This window comes from Mobula hypostoma, chromosome 12 (assembly GCF_963921235.1).
Source record: "Mobula hypostoma chromosome 12, sMobHyp1.1, whole genome shotgun sequence".
Taxonomy (NCBI): Eukaryota; Metazoa; Chordata; class Chondrichthyes; order Myliobatiformes; family Myliobatidae; genus Mobula; species Mobula hypostoma.
Window position 1 is genome coordinate 48,395,885 of NC_086108.1, and position 18,440 is coordinate 48,414,324.

Sequence of the window (18,440 nt, forward strand, 5' to 3'; positions counted from 1 at the left end):
ACAAGTTCCAGACGTTGTCTCCAGTGCCCCCATTCCCTTCTCCCTGCTGCAGTAGGAGAGGGTGATGGTGGGAAAGATGTTGAAAAGTGAAGGTATGAACAGAAAAGTAGAGGTCCGGAAATGAGAGTTTAGGAGTTGAGAACTTGGGGAGGGGGCTATGGAATGGAGATTGATGGTTTGGGCTTTGGGAAATGGGGCTGGGACCTCAGGTAACCATGGAGATAAGGTTCTAAGGAAGGACATGAGGATGAGCTTTGAGTGAGGGTTGAAAAGTCCAACAACAGGAGAGATGGGTACTGGGATGGAAGATGAGGAAACAGGAACTCAAGGACGGAAACTGATGAAAACTGAAGCTTTACCTGCCCCTGATTTTGTTTATCACTGCCAGAAAACTGAGGATCTTGCACAGTGATTGCTAGTGTACAGGCAAAGTTACTCAGCCATACGAGAGCATCTGCAGTCTTTTGCTTCAGGACAACTGTCATTTGACCAGTAATATATCCAACCAGTATAGGCACAGTAGTTTGAGGTTTTCTCTTGTGTCTGTGTTGTGAAGATGGGAAGAACCTAGGAAACAAGAAATTTACTCTGTTCTTAACTGTACAAAGCTTATCACAATGCAAAAAAGGCCTGTCAAACATAATGTTCTGTTGACAAGGTAGGCAGTTGGGACATTCTAGATTGTGCTAAATTTTCACGAGGACCATCCAGCTTACCTGCATTGGCCCACAAATGCTGTATGTAGCCACCCTATATGTGTTCATGGCTTGACTTCAGCACTCCAGTGATGTCAGTGTTCTTCGTGTCCTTAAGTAATACCCTAAAATAATGAGTTAGTGTGGGAAGTTAAAATGTTTGATTAAAGATAAATGTAACATCTGATGAGATTTCAGGAATCATTAAGGAACCATTTTGATGGCACCTATAATATTTTTCTGCTATAAAATATATTCAACATTTATTTTTAATTCTACCATAGCTAGAGCTTGAATGAAAAGCAGAAAATGCTGGAAAAATTCAGCAGGTCTGACATCATCTGTGGAGAGAGAAACAAGTCAACAATTTGGTTTTGAGACCTTTCTTCCGAGTTTGAATCAGTTTAAAAACTTATTTTCAGTTTCCTTGTTCACCATTTAGTGTCTCCTAAAATTCCTGGCGTTGACAGACAAGGCATTCCAGAGGAAGTCACAGTTATTCTGAATAACCCCATCTCCCTTGTGTGTGAGGCACAATCATACCCACCTGCAATTATCACCTGGCTTAAAGATGGAGCACCTTTCGAATCCAACAATCATGTGCAGATTCTTCCAGGTAAATAAAAGAATATTAGAACCAAGTTTATAATTATATCACGCAAATTATTAAATCATGCAGAGCAGGTGAGTTGGAATAATGATCCCCAAGGAGCTGAATGCCACTTGCTTTTGTTTTGATAGGTAACTATAGGTAGATGTTTAATTTTTCGACTCTAATGGGAAATACTCAAGGCTTGCTTCAGGTGGTGGCTCTCAACTTAGTCACAAGCTCTTGGTTTAAGCTTCCTTTTATGGCCAGAGTGCTTGAGCCATACTTTTTATTGGTTCCAAGGGCTTCTCTGCTTCTTAAAGATTAGAGTGAATGACAAATATTCCAGATCATGACGACAGCTAGCTGATAATTCCATAGGGAACTGCCTACTAACTGTAGTGTGTGAATCAGCACGTTTCAGTTTGTGAGTTAGGAACTTGTTGTAGCTCCTACGCTTGTTTATGTGATCTCCCACTTGCTGCTGAGCTCAAGACGGACTCTAGAGATAATGGGTATCAGGCTGGATTGAGTTTTCAGTATAATTTAAAAAATCTTTCAGTTAGTTTTATTTGTCTTTGATTATCAGAGGCATTCAAAAAACAGTTAACAATACCTCAATACAAGCTCTACTTCCCAGTACAGCCATGGCAGTGAGACCTGGAGAACAGTTTAATTTGTGGGGCTGTAAAACATTAGTTTTGTCATAGGAATGGAGTAAAGCTGATGGCGATGGGTTTGATAAGTGGGCCAGATCAAATTCACATTGTACCAGTATCAGTGTATGGCTTCTAGAGAGCAACGTGCCATTCTGCAGTGTAGCCATCATCTCAGAGGTTTGAGCTCTAAAACATTCTGAACACTTAACTTGGTCATACAGCCAAACCATCCTTTTGGCATCCCCTTCAAAAAATTTCTGCCGGATCAATTGGCCCTTTATCGACCAAGTTCAGATGATTGGTGAAGTTGTTGGCTCTAAGCTGGCACACCCAAGTGAAAAACATTAACAATTCTGAAGTTCAGTTAAGCAGTTTGTTTACTGAATATTATTCACTAGTATTTCATTTCAGAAATAATATAACCCATTATCATACCCAAGTCAGCATTCTGGTAGATTTCATACATGGAAGACAGGAGGTCCCTGTCCTGTATTGTTGTGATTGGTTCATGCTGAATCTTCGCACTAATCAAGTCATGACTTTCACTGATTACAATATACTCAGATATTCCCCTGTTCTTCTTCCTAATGTCAGGCGGGCGAACGCTTCAAATTCTCAAAGCTCAGGAGAAGGATGCTGGAAGATATACTTGTATTGCTACTAATGAGGCTGGAGAAATGCTAAAAAATTATGAAGTGAAGGTCTACAGTAAGTGTTTACAATGTGGATCACTTATTCTGAAAAACTGTGACAGACCTAATAGGTTAGCAAGCAGTCAATACAGTAAATAAGATCATGTTGAATTTTGCTGGTGTCCACTTTATTCAGGAAGCTGGGTGTATAATGACTTGCTGTTCCATTTAATTTTCCTAGTTCCTCCTACTATCAACAAAGATGATATCCCGGATTTTGGTCTGTCACCGAAAGAAGTTAAGATAAAAGTAAACAGCACCCTGACTCTCGAGTGTGAATCTTACGCAATTCCAGCAGCCACACTTCACTGGTACAAAGATGGACAGGTGTGTTTAGCCCTTCATGTATAATACTGAATGAATGTTTAAAATGATGGTCTTGCACGATAGGAGAATGTGTTTGTACTGCAGTTTGCATTGTCCAGAGCACAATTGTGTTAACCATTCAAGTACCACAATGAACAGCAGCAGATTAATAATTTCATGAAATCTGAAAGACCGATTATCTTGCTTTTCTTAAATGACTTATCAGAACCTTGAAAGAACCTGAGCCCTGATACTTTAGGTGATGTGGTGTATTTATCTTCATAGCAATTGAGGATGGAATAGAATAAGTAAACCCTAAATTTCATTGATGTTGTCAAAGTGGGATCTGCCCATCCCTTTATCTTGACAGGAATCCTAGTTCCGGGATCAAAGATTGCAGATGGATTAAAATATAAATAAGTGGAGAGGAGTTGATTGAATACTAGAGGTGGTAGAAAGCACAGGCTTTTGAATTGAGAATGAAGCAACTAGAACAATTTTGTATTCATCCAGCAAAGAGCCAGCATAGACAAGAGGAGGGTGAATAGTGATAGAAACATCATAGTTTTTCAAAGTTTGATGAAATGATCCCCAGTTATAAGTAATAATTTGAAAATCATACTGTGTGTGATTGCTGAAACATAATATTCTATTATTCTTTATGAATCAAGTAACACTTATCATTGATTAAAGTAGTGCAAGAAGAAATCCAATTCACCCCTTTCACATCCACTGCTCCACCACCAGCTCTCTGTGCCTGCAGGGCATCCTGTCTACACACTGCACTTCAGCAATTCACTGCCTTCTCTGCATCTTCAACCACCAAACAGGGCAAGAAAATTATTGACACAGGACACTACACCCAGTTCTTGCTCAGTCTTGATCCCAGACTATATATGAGTTAATGTTCATAAAAGCCTTGCCACAATCTCTTATTACCTGACATTAATATAGACAAACGTACAGACTTTGTTGGCAAGGCATACATCTGTTCCATGTTTAAATCGCTTGAGAAGGTGGAGAGGAGCTGCCTTTTTGAACTGCTGCAGTTCCCTTCAAGTTACATGCCATCCGAAATTAGAAATACATCACTACTGCTTTGTCACTACTAGGTCAAAGGTTTGGATCTCCCCAGGTAGGGTCACTCAATAGCTCGGCTGCACCTTCTCATAGACAGTCAGGGCTGAACAATAACTGCTGGTCTTGTTAAAAAGTACTGTGTACTTATTTAGGTTATGGCCAAATTAGAAGTGTTTCAGGCATGGCTCTAATGCATAGAGTAGTCATATATTCTCGGACTGCCATTAGAAAAATTGATGGAATGGGTGCCTTCAGAGAAGAGAAGAAATTCAAATTGTGTTAGTAAGACATAGTCTCTGCTTCCAATCATACCACATTTCAGCAAATGTACAGATCAAATTGCATTCTTTGTATTTCTGAGATTGCTTCTGGTAAATAAATAAAGATCAAGCACTCTGAATTTTTTTATTGGAAGAAAAAGTCAAATCTTTCAATTTCAAGCCTCTGCAGAAAGATGAGCACAACACCATCACAGCAAACACCAGGATTATTCAAATCAAGAATGCCCAGATTTCAGATACAGGACGGTATACTTGTGTGGCCACCAATATTGCTGGAGAGGACGAGAAAGATTATGATGTAAATGTTCAAGGTTAGATTGCATTATTTGCTTACTCCTAAATGTGTTTTGTGTTGCAGTGATCCTTTTAAGTAAATCTCCATTATTTTCATCTTTACTACAAGTTATCATTTTTGCTTATTAGATATCTGTTCAATGGTTGTTTTTATCCTTTTATCACAGAGAAATAACTTAATATGGAGATTTGTAACAAAGCACATTTTTAATATCTGTTTGTTTTTTAATCCTCAATTTAGTTCCGCCAAGTTTTGTGAAACCAGAAAATAGCTATGATATAACTGGAAATACACTGGAAGGGAGCAGGACAGTTGTTTTCAAGGATGTAGTCATTAACAACCCCATCTCCTTGTATTGTGAGACAAATGCTATCCCACCACCATCTCTCACTTGGTACAAAGACAGCATGCCATTGACATCTAATAGTCATGTTCAGATACTGCCAGGTATGTATTATTGTCATAGACCGAGGGAATCAAAACCCTCTTTATATGAAATCTTATGATAGCTGCAATCAAACCATTATGTTGGTTAGTACACGTACCATGAAATTTTAATGCAGATCACTCGTTATAATTATTTTGCTAATATTTGAGAATAAATATTTTGTTTTGTGGCTACATCCAAAAATGCAGGGAAGTTAATGTTAGAGTTAATATATATGTTTGTGAATTTCATGATTTTTTTTATTATCGTGGCAATTCTTCATCACGGCAGGAGAACTCTCATTTAGCACAATTGACAATCTGAATTACTTTGGCAAATCAAGCCCATTATGAACATGTGGTGAAATAGGACCCACAGGGTGGAAATTCTCTCACCACCAGGGTAAATCTTGAACTTGTATGATTTTTATCAAACAAATTCCAGCACGTATTCCTTGCCGTATAATGACCCGCATCAATTACTGTAGGTTCTCCATCTCACTGCTGTGTCCAAGCAAGGTTCTCTCCTTCCTGTGTCTTCTGCTAACATTGCTTCATTTTCCATAAGACCAGAAGACATAGAAGCTGAATTAAGCCATTTAGCCCATCGAGTCTGCTCCACCATTTAACCACGGCTGATCCTTTTTCTCCCCTCCTCAGCCCCACTCCCCAGCCTTTTCCCAATAACAATTGATGCCATGTCCAATCAAAAACCTGTCAAGCTCTGCCTTAAATACACCCAACGACCTGGCCTCCACAGCTGCCTGTGGTAATAAATTCCATAAATTAACCACCCGCTGTTTAGAGAAATTTCTCTGCATCTCTGTTTTAAATGGACGCCCCTATATCCTGAGGCTGTGCCCACTTGTCCTAGACTCCCCCATCATGGGAAACACCCTTTCCACATCTACTCTGTCCAGGCCTTTCAACGTTCAAAAGGTTTCAATGAGATCCCCCCTCAACCTTCTAAATTTCAGTGAGTACAGACCCAGAGCCATCAATCGTTCCTCATATGATAACTCTTCATTCCCGGAAACATCCTTGTGAACCTCCTTTGGACCCTCTCCAATGCTAGCATATCTTTTCTTAGATGAGGAGCCCAAATCTGTTCACAATACTTAAGGTGAGGTCCAACCATTACTTTATAAACCCTCAGCATCACATCCTAGCTCTTATATTCTAGACCTCTTGAAATGAATGCTAACATTACATTTGCCTTCCTCACCACCAACCCTCCCTGCAAGTTAGACTTTAGGGTGTTATGCACATGGATTCTAAGTAGTCCCAAGTCTACCTAAGACCTTCTGCAGCCTGTTTCCTCAGCACCACCTGCCCCTCCTCCAACCTTTGTATCATCTGCAAACTTGGCGACAAAGCCATCTATTCCATCATCTAAGTCATCGATATACAGCATAAAAAGTAGCAGTCCCAACACTGAACCTACAGAACACCACTGGTCTCTGACAGCCAAACAGAAAAGGATCCTTTTATTCCCACTCGCTACCTCCTATCAATCAGCCAGTGCTCCAACCATTCCAGTAACTTTCCTGTAATGCCATGGGCTCTTAGCTTGGTAAGCAGCTTCATGTGTGGCACTATATGAAAGGCCTTCAGAAAATCCAAATATACAACATCCCCTTTATCTATTCTACTTGTAATCTTCTCAAAGAAAACCAAAAGGTTCGTCAGGCAAGATTTTTCCTTAAGGAAACTATGCTGACTTTGTCCTATTTTGTCCTCTGTCTCCATAACCTCATCCTTAACAATTGACTCCAACATCTTCCCAACCACTGAGGTCAGGATAACTGGTCTATAATTTCCTCTCTGCTGCCTTCCTCCTGTCTTAAAGAGTGGAGTGACATTTCTAATTTTCCAGTCCCCTGGCACCATGCCAGGATCCAATGATTTTTGGAAAATCATTTTTAATGCTTCCATAATCTCTACCGCTACCAATTTCAGAACCCTAGAGTGCAGTTCATCTGACCCGAGTGACTTATGTGCCCTTAGGTCTTTCAGCTTTTTGAGCACTTTCTCCCTTGTAATAGTAACTGCACTCACTTCTCTTCCCTCTCACCCTTCACCATCTGGCACATTGCTAGTGTCTTCCACAGTGAAGATTGATGCAAAATACTCATTTAGTTCATCTGCTATCCCCTTGGCCTCCGTTATTATTTCTCTGGCCTCATTTTCTAGCGGTCCTATATCCACTCTCATCTCTCTTTTATTTTTTACATACTTGAGAAAGCTTTTACTATCAACTTTGATATTGTTTGCTAGCTTACTTTCATATTTTATCTTTTCTCTCCTAATGATCCTTTTAGTTGCTCTCCATAGGGTTTTAAAAGCTTCCCAATCCTCTGTCTTCCCACTAATTTTTGCTTTGTTGCATACCCTTGCTTTTGCTTTTACATTAGCTTTGACTTCCCTTGCCGGTCACAGTTGTACTATTTTGCCATTTGAGTATTTCTTTGTTTTTGGAATACATCTATCCTGCACCTTCCTCATTTTTCCTAGAAACTCATGCTATTGCTGTTCTGCTGTCATCCCTGCCAGCATCTCCTTCCAATTTACTTTGGCCAACTCCTCTCTCATATCATTGTAATTTCCCTTACTCCATTGAAATACTGCTTCATCAGACCTTACTTTCTCCCTATCGAATTTCAAGTTGAACTCAATCATATCGTGATCACTGCCTCCTAAGGTTAGGGTTATTTTATCTTAAGCCCCCTAATCACCTCCCCATTCTGTCCCACTCTGTCTCCCTGTATCTGCCAAACTATCTGCTACACCCTCCCATGAAGCCCCTGCAGTTGTATTAACATTCAGTCATACCACCCCCCCACCAAATGACAAGCTTTATTGCATGAGATTGAAATCTTCAAGCATTTCCTCCAATTTTATTCACTTTATTTACTGCACGCAGAGTGCTCTCCTCCAGCTAGGAACAAACATCTCTAGACCTTCTTGTGGTTTGCCTGTTGGACTGATACTGCTTGACTTGTGACTATATGATTTTTTAAAATTTTATTTCAAATTCCAGTATTTGCAGTCTCATACTTTCCAAACCTGCTGGGATTCCAAAACGGCAGAAAATCAAGGCACTTCCTCTTTTTTTTTGTACTGATTCCTTGCAGTTTTGATTTAATATAATTTCAGTTCCACTGTTAATAGCTATTAACATTGACCACTGAGGCAAAGAAATTATTGTAAGTTTGGCATTTCTTGCCCAGTAGCCAATGGTGGACATCTGGAGACCATCAAAGTTGCTGCAATAATGCAAGATCTTCTTGCTTGGCTAAACTTGATAAAGTTTTGATTATACCTTACAGTAAAGATTTCATCCTTTGTATGAAATGTCAATTCATTACAACTGCACAGTGTAAGAAATGCAAAAATATGAGTTTATGTTCATACCCAGTTATCCCTTCTTGAAATAAGATAATCATGTACTCCCCCAAAGATTTGCTACACAGCTGCCAACCGTGAGAAGTTCTCAAATGTAATTAGTTTCTGGTTTATGTTAGGACTCTTTTAAACTTCTTCCTCTAATGCCATATGGGAGAGGGTATAGAGGGAGAAATAGGGGAGTAGGAATGGTATTACAAGCTGAATTACCAAAAGTGTGCATTCAGAATGCAGAATACCTGTGAACAACACCATATGCAATCGATTGGACTTTACAAAACATGAGCTAAAATTGCAGCTCATAACAGAACCTGGGGGGGACAGGCTTGATTCGGTGCTGCCGACACCCCCTGCCATTGTTCACGTGGCTGGAGATGAGCTCTATTGTAGTTAACTGTGGATTTATGGTGTAAGTTTTGGTCTCTTTTATAGCGTGATTATGATACTATTTGTGCTTGCTATCTTGTGTGTGCTTTTTGCTGTGTGACTGTTGGTACTGTGTTTTCCACCTTGACCCCAGAGTGAGGCTGTTTTGTTTGGCTGTATTCATAGGTGTTCATGTGTGGTTGAATGACGATTAAATTTGAATTGAATGGAATTGAATTCCTACCATCATCCTCATATTATGAAAAAAGAGATAACATTAATTTGTGCTTTTTACCCATTAGGAGGACGTGTTCTACAGATACCCAGAGCACAAGTTGAGGATGCTGGCAGATACATATGCGTGGCAACGAACGAAGCAGGCGAAGATTCTATTCAGTATGAACTGAGGGTTATGAGTGAGTATCATAGATCAGCCAAGTCGATCAATTTCACAACACAATCACGCCTAATTCGCGTTTTAATGGAACTTTAACCCTTTGTTTTATGGTCTGCTGCTGGAAGACTCTGCAGTTCATGAGGCCCAAAGTGCCTTGAAGTCTGCAGGGTCTTTCCTTTGCACATTTCACGATGGCAGAGCACCTAAAGGAAACTGGGCACATCTCAGGTCACCAGCAGGAAACAGATTAAATATGTGGAATAGATTAAGGGTGGGGGTTGGAAGTAGAGGGAGAGAGTGAAATTAGTTTTAATGAGGGGATTGTGAAAAGGCATGGCTGTCTGGACTGGGGAAGAGTGTGATTGGCTGCTGGGTGTTGAGCGAGGGTGGGGCAGCAGATTGAAGATGGGGAGAATGGTAGGGCAGGACCTAAAGTTTGGGTGACAGAGGGGAAAGATTCAAGCTGAGACTCATTTGTATTGCAGGGACATGATCAGAATGCTGGAGCCCAGGGTCTTGCTCCTATTGTGTATTCCAGATAGAAGTCTATCATAAAGAGCTATTGTAGAGGGTAAGTCAGGAGGACCTAGATGGGGCAGATTCTGGGTGCAGAACTCCACCTTCCCACAGTAGCAGGTCCCTTTTGGTTTACAATGAGGCTGAGCACATATAGACTGGGGAGGTCTGTCTCTGCGTGAGAGGTTTATGCTGTCTATTGATGGGCTGTTCTGTGCATTTTGTGATCAAAATCCCTGGGGATTTGGAAGAACTATTGCAGAAAACAGAAGAGTGATGTTGGAAGCTTGAATAAATGCAGAAAGCTGTAAGTTTTCCACAGGTCAGAAACATCAGAACTGAGAAGGGTTAGAAATCAAACATGGTTTTAGCATTTAAAACATCTCAAGAGGGACAAAGGTAAGGTGAACCTTTCCTAGGCTCAGGGAATCAAGAACTTGAGGATGTACGTTTTGGGTGAGAGGGGAGAGATTCAGTAGGAACTGGAGGGTCATCAGATGGTGGGCATCTGGAAAGTGACACCAACGGAAGTGGTTTAGCAATGCCAGGATTGGTGCACCTTTAAAGGGATTCAAGCCAAATGCAGCTTAGCTTGGACTGTTTCCATGCATCTATTTGAGAAGGTGATAGAACAGGTGGAAAGTCTTCGTAAAGGTACAGACCAAAAGTCACTGAAGATTACAAGTGATGGTGGTATTGACTTTGAGAGGGTAACAAGGGTTTCTCGGACGCAGCTGATCTGTCTTAAGGAGACGTAGAGATAAAGGGGAGCATGAAAATCAAAACATTGTAGATATTTGAAACCTGAAACAAAAGCAAAATATACTGTAAATACCCAGCAGGTCAGGCAACATCTATAGAGAGAATAAAACAAAGTTAATATAACAGATTGATAACCTTTCTTCAGAACTAGCCAGTATTCAAACAAGCTGGAAAGACTGCTTCTCCAAAATCATCAAATTCACTGTAAAATCATGAAGGAGATAATATGTGACATTAGAAGCAGAAGTGCTGTTTCTTGAGCTTCTTCGGGCTTTGCTGGAACAGTATGAGAAGATAAGTACAGAGGGTAGACTGGCAGTAGGATGGAGGGTTATATTCTGTACAAGCAGTGTTATCAATAAAGTTCAGTTGAATATCCTGCAGACTGGCATCCTGGTGTGCTGTGCACTATCCCTTAATAACAAACACAACAACAACGGGTTAGGTCTATTATAGACTGAATGGAGAAAAACTGTGGACCTTGTAAAACTATTATTAAGTCTATATTTTGTTGTTGAAAATACTTTTTGAGTTAACTCATTCCTACATATTATAGTGTAGCACCATGTTATCCAATGCCTAGGCCAATGCATTTAAAAAAAAATCATGGGTAAATCTCTTCCCTTCATCTCTCTTGTGGTCACAGTCATCAATGTAAGTTATGTGCCTGACAGAAGGTACACTGTGACGAATAAACCAAACACATGGCCAGCAATTGAAGGGGTGCTATTTTACTGGAAACTAGAAATTCCACATGTATCACAAATTTTGATTAGCTTAGGTCAATCTTTATGATGTCAAGAATGTCTCTTTTGGGAACTTGAGTGCCATCTGTAATTTATATAAGGCTGAAATTGGAACAGAAAGTTTCATTGCTTCACACAAAGAGTTCAAAAGATATTGCTGATCAATTATTCTCTTCATTTTGCTTCTCCACCCAGCTCCTCCTACTATTAAACGGGCTGACAATGATTTACCCGAAGACATCATTGTGCTGGTGAATAAAACTGCCATGTTGGACTGCATGGTCAGTGGAACACCCACTCCCAATATCACCTGGCTCAAGGATGGCCAGCAATTACGAGCAAGTGGTCCCAACCAACTCCTGTCCAATGGACGAACTCTTCAGGTGTTGTTAATCTTCTGTCTAATGGGTCGGTGTTAAAACAGTTCGTAGCTAAAATCAAGAATTTGGTTACTCCCAGTATCTTCAGAAGAATCACTATTCAGAGAGTGGGATCGTCCCCACAAGATTCAAAGGATTGGTACATTTTTCAGTGTGGAGTTGAATCCTATAGATGTTGTGTGCCAGATTTCCTGACTTTGTTCCTTGCTTGAGCTGTAATACTGTTCCTTTATCAGCCTGTGAATCCAAGTTAGGGAGGGAAAGTGCACACAAGGTTAAGATTGGAAGATGCCTTAATCTGGACATTATTTCACAGCTGATAGGACTTGGCCACAATATCTTTCATAATTCATTGATCTGATGCCAGTCTCCATTAAGATTTCTAATGTCTTGGAAACAAGCGATGAGATATCTCTTTTGAAGGAAAGGTGAGAAAACTGAAGGAAAAGTAGTTGGACAGAGAATTAATTATCAAACACATTGCTGAAAAGTACTGTGACTACCTACTGTACAAAGTAATTCGTAAAGGTAAATAATATTTCTGTGTCATTGTACAAGTTATTAAGGTCTTACTGATTATGTTATTGCTCTTACCAACAGATTCTCAATGCTCAAGTGTCAGATACTGGCAGGTATATTTGCCTTGCAGAAAACATAGCTGGAAATACCGAAAAATACTTCAATTTAAATGTCCATGGTGAGTGATACCAATACTAAACAGCAATTTTAGTTGCACTGAGAAAATCAGAAACCCCATGATATAGTTTCTAAAATAGTTTGTATTACCACAGATGCCATGGAAATGGTATAAATGATCACCAAAGACTAAGTTGGGCCCTGACATTCAACAAGCTAACCTAAGTTGTCTTCTTTTGTATTTCATGAAGAAAACTTTGAAATATAATTGAAATTCACTTTCTTCAATAGTGCCTCCCAGTATCATGGGCATCAACCCAGAGAACATGACTGTTGTGATAAATAACTTCTTCTCTTTGACGTGTGAAGCCACAGCTTTCCCACCACCCAGCCTTAGCTGGCTTAAGGACGGGAAGCCTCTACGTTCCAACACCAACGTTCTTATTTTGCCTGGTAGGAAGCTGATTCATTTTGTGGAATTTTCTTTTGAATCTTTCATTAATGAGCCAATTGGTTGATCCTGTTGCTAAGACAGGAACCGAATACACTCACCACTATCAGAATCAGGTATCTTACTAATGTTTTATATGATGTGAAATGTGTTATTTTTCAGCAGCACTATGGTGCAATTCATATCATTACTATAAATTGCAGAACAAATAATGCAAAAAAATGGAACAATGATACAGTATTCATGGGCTATTCAGAAATCTGACGGTGGAGGGGATAAACCTGTTCCTAAAACATTGTATGTGAGTTTTCAGAGTCCTGTAGCTCCCCCTGACAGTAATACAAGAACAGGGCATGTCTGGGAACATGAGGGTCCTTAATGTTGAATGCTGAGTCACCATCTCTTGAAGATGCCCTCAATGACGGGGAGAGTTGTGACCGTGTTACACATGTCTCGCATTCTGCTCAACACAATGTATATTCCTGCAAAGCAGCCACCACATTTATAGAGTACCTGAATTCTTTGGTGTTTGTCACTAGCACTCTGTTATTCAAAGGAAACACAACCCCACTGACAGCCAGGGATTGAGTAGTGCTTTCTAAAAATATAATTATAAAAAATAAAAATATAATTTAGCTATCAGAGTGGAGATGGTATTTATGCGTGTTGAAGAAGTAGAATCTGCCCAACTTGATGTTCCATTATACATCATTCATAGCATCATGCATGGAATCCACAATAGTCAATGAGCCACACAAACAGACCATCTGGTCCACTCCTTCCCTGCCAACCATTAGCGGTTAGCATCACGCTTTACAGCGCCAGTGACCGGAAAATCTGTGTTCAGCTCCCACCACGGATGGTATGGAGTTTGTACGTTCTCCACATGACAGTTTAGGTTTCCTCTGAGTGCTCCAGTTTCCTCCCATGTTCCAACAGACGTAGGGGTAAGAGCTAGTAAGTTGTGGGCATGCAATGTCAGCACCGGAAGCATAGCGACACTTGCAGGCTGCCGCTAGCACATTCCCAGACTGTGTTGATCATTGACGCAAACAATGTATTTCACCTTATGTTTCAATGTAGACAAATAATAAAGCTAATCTCCCAGCATAGTCATCAATGTTGTGGTGATTCAAGTGCTAGGCAGTTCTGTGCTAAGTGTTGTCAGTGACTTTGCTTCCATCACCCTTTCAGGTAATGTATTCCACTATCTGGGTGAAGAAGGGTCCCCTCTAAATCTCTGTCTCTTACTCTAAATCTGTATCCTGGGGAGGGTGAAGTGCTTAGCATGTTCCTGTGGTTTTTCATTGACCTAAATGTGTATAATACCCACAGAATCTATCCTGTGAGTTCTCGGGTTTGATGAACAGTGAGATCTGTTTCTGATTTTGAAATCCTCTTGTCTCTCAGGAGGCCGGACTGTTCAGTTGCCTCGGGCTAAGCTCTCAGACGGAGGAAAATACACGTGTTTGGCCATGAATCAAGCAGGAGGGGCTGAAAAGCAGATTTATCTCACAGTTTATGGTTAGTATACATCAGGACAAACAGAATTGGGTGTAGTGGCACCAAAAAGATGAAAGACAGCAATAGTAATTTATAAAGTTTTCATCAGAAACACGTAATACTGCACAGGAAACAGTACTGCCCAGGTGAAGTACCCTTTAAAAAGGAAATGAATGAAGCAAGGTCTGCGAAAATGGAATGTTGATCTAGGAATTATTGTTTCAGGGAAACACCAGGCCCCAATTAGGAAGAACAGGGGCCAGAAGGTAAAGGTGGGATCCTAAACGAATGCTTTTCATTGGTTCTCTTCAAGGAAACAGACTGTTTTCCTGGAGGATTCAATAAACGGGAAGGTGAAAGCCTTCGTAAATAAATAGCAGGTACTCAAAGCCTTAGGGAGCTTAAACTCACCGGAGACAGGTGAGATTTATCCCAGGCTCACAAGAGACGCTGCAGATGCTAGAAATCTTGCACAGCACACACAAATGGCAGGAGGAACTCAGCAAGTCAGGCAGCATCCAAGGAGAGAAATAAACAGTTGATATTTCAGGCCGAGACCCTGCATCAGGACTGGAAAGAAAGGAGACAGAATCCGGAGTAAGAAGATGGGTGGGGGGTGGTGGTGGTGGAGGAGGAGAACATGCTAGCAGGAGGCAGGAAGGGAGAGGACGTTAGAAGCTGGGAGATGGTAGGTAGAAAAGTTAAGGTACTGAAGAAGAAGGAATCTAATACTAGAGGGCAGTGGGCAAGGGGATAAAAGGAAGGAGTTGGCGAGCCATAGTAAGGTGATGGGCAGATCATAAGGGCAGAGCAAGGGAAGAAAAGGAACCTTCTTTATGACATGCCTTGTCGAACCAGTCTCTAGAAAAATAAACAAGTGTATTAGTGTGGGCAATACAGTAGATATGGTTAAATGGACTTCAACTGGGCCTTTGGCAGGGTCTCACATGACAAGTCTGTTCAGAAAGCGAGGGCTGATGGGATTCAGAGCATATTGGTAAATTAGATCCATAATTGACTCAGGAACACGAGACACAGGGTGATATTAGAAGGTTGGATATGTGTGGGATCCAGTAACTGGTGGTGATCCACAGGGATCTGCTGGGACCCTTACTGTCTGTAATTTAAAGGAATGATGTGGATGTGGGATGCATGACCTGTAAGTATGCAGATAAAAGGATTATCTGTTGTTATTTTACTGTAAATCAACTGGAACCAGACAGTAAATTTGTTTCAAATGTTTCAATTTAAACAAAAGAAATCCCAAAGACGCCTGTGTTGTGTAGTTTCAAATTGTATGTTATGTATCTTTTAGATGTTGTGATACATTTGATAAATTGACAAATGGAATTGGGCACTCTAGCTCTGAGGAAGGGAAAATTGTTCTGGCACAGGCGCTTACATTGGAAAGAGGTTGTGTTTCCACTAAGATGACCATACTGGCATATTTAATATCCTCAAAAGATTAGTTAAACTGAATCACAGAATGTTGGGATGACAGATACACATTTGGTAAACAATAAATTATCTAGTGTCTGTTACACGAAGGTTGTGATAGTCTGTGTAGTTCACTGTTTTTGCTTCATTTTTTTTGAGGAGTCAGAAGAAATTTCCAAGGTCTTCCAGAAACCAGCCATGAGTTTTGCCCTGAGACATCACTGTTACCTGCAGAAAGTTGTACCTGTGCTCATGTCTAATGAATGGGTGGGGTATGTTTCCAGCATCGAGAGATACCATAGCAGTTAATTGTTGTAAAGATGGAAATGAGTGGAGATGTAATGTTACAGATCCCGCTGATTCTCAGCCAGTCATTCCACTGGAGCATTGAACCTGTGAATTTCCATAAGGTTTATGCAATTACAGCTGGAATGGTGAACGCTGGCTGAAAACAAGGTTTGGAATTCTTATACGTATTTATAGAAAAAGATAAACATATATAAATTCTTATTTATAACATTAAAGGGTAAGTATTGAAGCTACATTCTTTGCATATAATTATTTTTCAATTCTTGGCTATCCAGAAGAATCCAGACTAATTGAACAACATTGAGTCCAATAGATTTTTGTTTGGAAAAATTTCTGTCATCTCTGGGTAGCATAGCTAGGAAATAGAACTGAGCTGCAGTTTAGTAAAGATAAAGGTGATGGGTTGAATAGGTTCAGTGGGCAAACTCTTGTTGCAGTGTTCCCATCATCAATGGGTAAGGAATTCCAATCATGGGAAAATTAACTGAGGATTACCTTGTTATTAGGATGGTTGATGGCATTCCCACTTTTAAAGCATTGTCATGAAGAAGGAACACAGGTATCAATATCTTGAGTTTAATGCTTTTAAAATGAAAAAGCTCTATTGCCATATTACAAACCGTGTCTAACACACAGCTAATCAAAATAGCTCATTGCTTGTATAACTGGCAAAAATTGTATTTATTGCATTATTAGTAGCTTTAAGTTTCTTGTAAGTAAATTACTTGTACCGACTTGCTAATGTTTTGTTGCTTTGCAATTGATAATGCAAAATATTACTGTAAAATTTGTGTTGTTTCCGAGCGACAGTGTTCCCATTCATAAAACACCTAAAGATGTCAGCAAACTTGTTCAGCTATTGCTATGCATGAGGATAGATGTGATCAACAGATTTGAATTCGTCAACTATACTTAAAACTACAAAATTCAGCAGAATTTTTATCTATTATAAAAGATTTGTTTAAAACCTGCTTCATTTAATCGCTCTTTTCTTCCACTTAACCTTAAACCAAACAGTCCAATCTAACCATCAATTTTCATTTGCCCAATTCATCTTATGACTGACCACAACCATGATATATATACCAGTGAACTCAAGCTCAACTAAATACTTGTTGACCCTATTTATTTTATATAGTGAAGTTTGTTTAATTCATTTTGAATTAATAACTTTGTCAGTTACATTTTAATACACTCAAACTTCCGATCAGTTGTTATAATTATGAAGACTGAAGCCTAAATTATTTCAGATAAATATCTGTAAGTTTGGCCAGCAATTCGTTTCAATGATTTTTCAATCATACAAATACTTATCAATTTTTGGCTAATTTTTAATCAAATTGTTAAATGCTCATATAGTCTTAATTTGTATATGTACATTAAATGAGTTGTTTCATTGTGGCTTTGTACAGAGAATTGAACTTTGGTAATTTTAGTCTGTATTTTGTTGATACGTTTGAAGAACTGTCACTGCGTCATTGGAATATCAGCATTTTTAAACAGTATTTTCATTTTACTTTACGGCCCACACAAGCACTATAATGAAAACTATCCCACAAATCTGGTTTGGAGAGCAGAAGTAACACCTTATGGTTTTAATATTACCCTGTAATAGAATATCGTCCATCTGGCTTTGGATCCACAGTAATGAAGTGCAGTTAGATTTGCTCTTTTTACAAACTGTTGACAATCTGCATGCGACTGGCCCAATTCCAACTCTTGTCAAGAGGTCCGTCTCAGTTTAAATAAACACCATGAAGCTGGACATAAACATTCTACATAATAGAAGTTGTTAATTATCAGAGGTGCTATAAGGTAAAGGCTGGTCATTCTATCATCTGTACACTGACAGAACACTCAGAGAAATGCACTTTAAAGCTTTGTCCATGTATGGATCAACTCTTTGTTTCACCCTTAATGCTTCTCTGTGAACACAGAATATGGTTTAGTTTAGTCTCTTGTGTTTATATTGATAGGGAAGTCGCTTGTCGCATATAGACAGTCATTATTTAACCCACATAACTGAACTGAGTACTCTATAAATATTCCTGCAGATTGTAAAGTGTTTTAAATAGTTTATTAGTCCCATCTGATCTACCTGTCACAGGCCATCGTAGTGGGAAAATCAGCATGCACCATCTAATCCATCAACACGTTCATATAGTTTCAGGATTCTGTATTGTTATATATAAATGATAATGCAGCAATGGGGAGAGCCAAATCTTCAAGGGAAAGAAACTTCTTGCCACATCTGTAATCAATACCGATTCCCTGATTTACCCTCTAGACCCTCCATTCTAACAGACTTTCAGAACCTTATATTTTTTCTTCTCATTCTTGTAAAGTTCAAAGGGTGAATACAATCCTACTCAATCTGTCTTTGGAGGACAGTGCTTGAACCTAGGAATCAACCTAATAAACGTTTGTCGCACCACATCCATGCAACGTATTTCAGCTTTGAAAACCCAAACTACACACTGCATTGTTTCAGTTGCATAGTCACACTTAT

At 39.6% G+C, this 18,440-nt stretch overlaps 1 protein-coding gene across 4 annotated transcripts in view; it reads left to right on the forward strand.

Moving 5' to 3' along the window:
- The window catches only part of hmcn1 (hemicentin 1), a 551,025-nt gene that overhangs the window by 384,520 nt on the left and 148,065 nt on the right, over positions 1–18,440 (forward strand). For all 4 annotated transcript variants that reach the window (XM_063064023.1, XM_063064025.1, XM_063064024.1 and 1 more), the window contains exons 50-59: positions 1,138–1,311; positions 2,538–2,651; positions 2,817–2,962; positions 4,463–4,613; positions 4,838–5,044; positions 9,097–9,210; positions 11,411–11,598; positions 12,196–12,292; positions 12,523–12,684; positions 14,093–14,206. In XM_063064023.1, the coding sequence (XP_062920093.1) occupies positions 1,138–1,311; positions 2,538–2,651; positions 2,817–2,962; positions 4,463–4,613; positions 4,838–5,044; positions 9,097–9,210; positions 11,411–11,598; positions 12,196–12,292; positions 12,523–12,684; positions 14,093–14,206 (1,467 nt within the window). The remainder of the gene's footprint in view (positions 1–1,137; positions 1,312–2,537; positions 2,652–2,816; positions 2,963–4,462; positions 4,614–4,837; positions 5,045–9,096; positions 9,211–11,410; positions 11,599–12,195; positions 12,293–12,522; positions 12,685–14,092; positions 14,207–18,440) is intronic.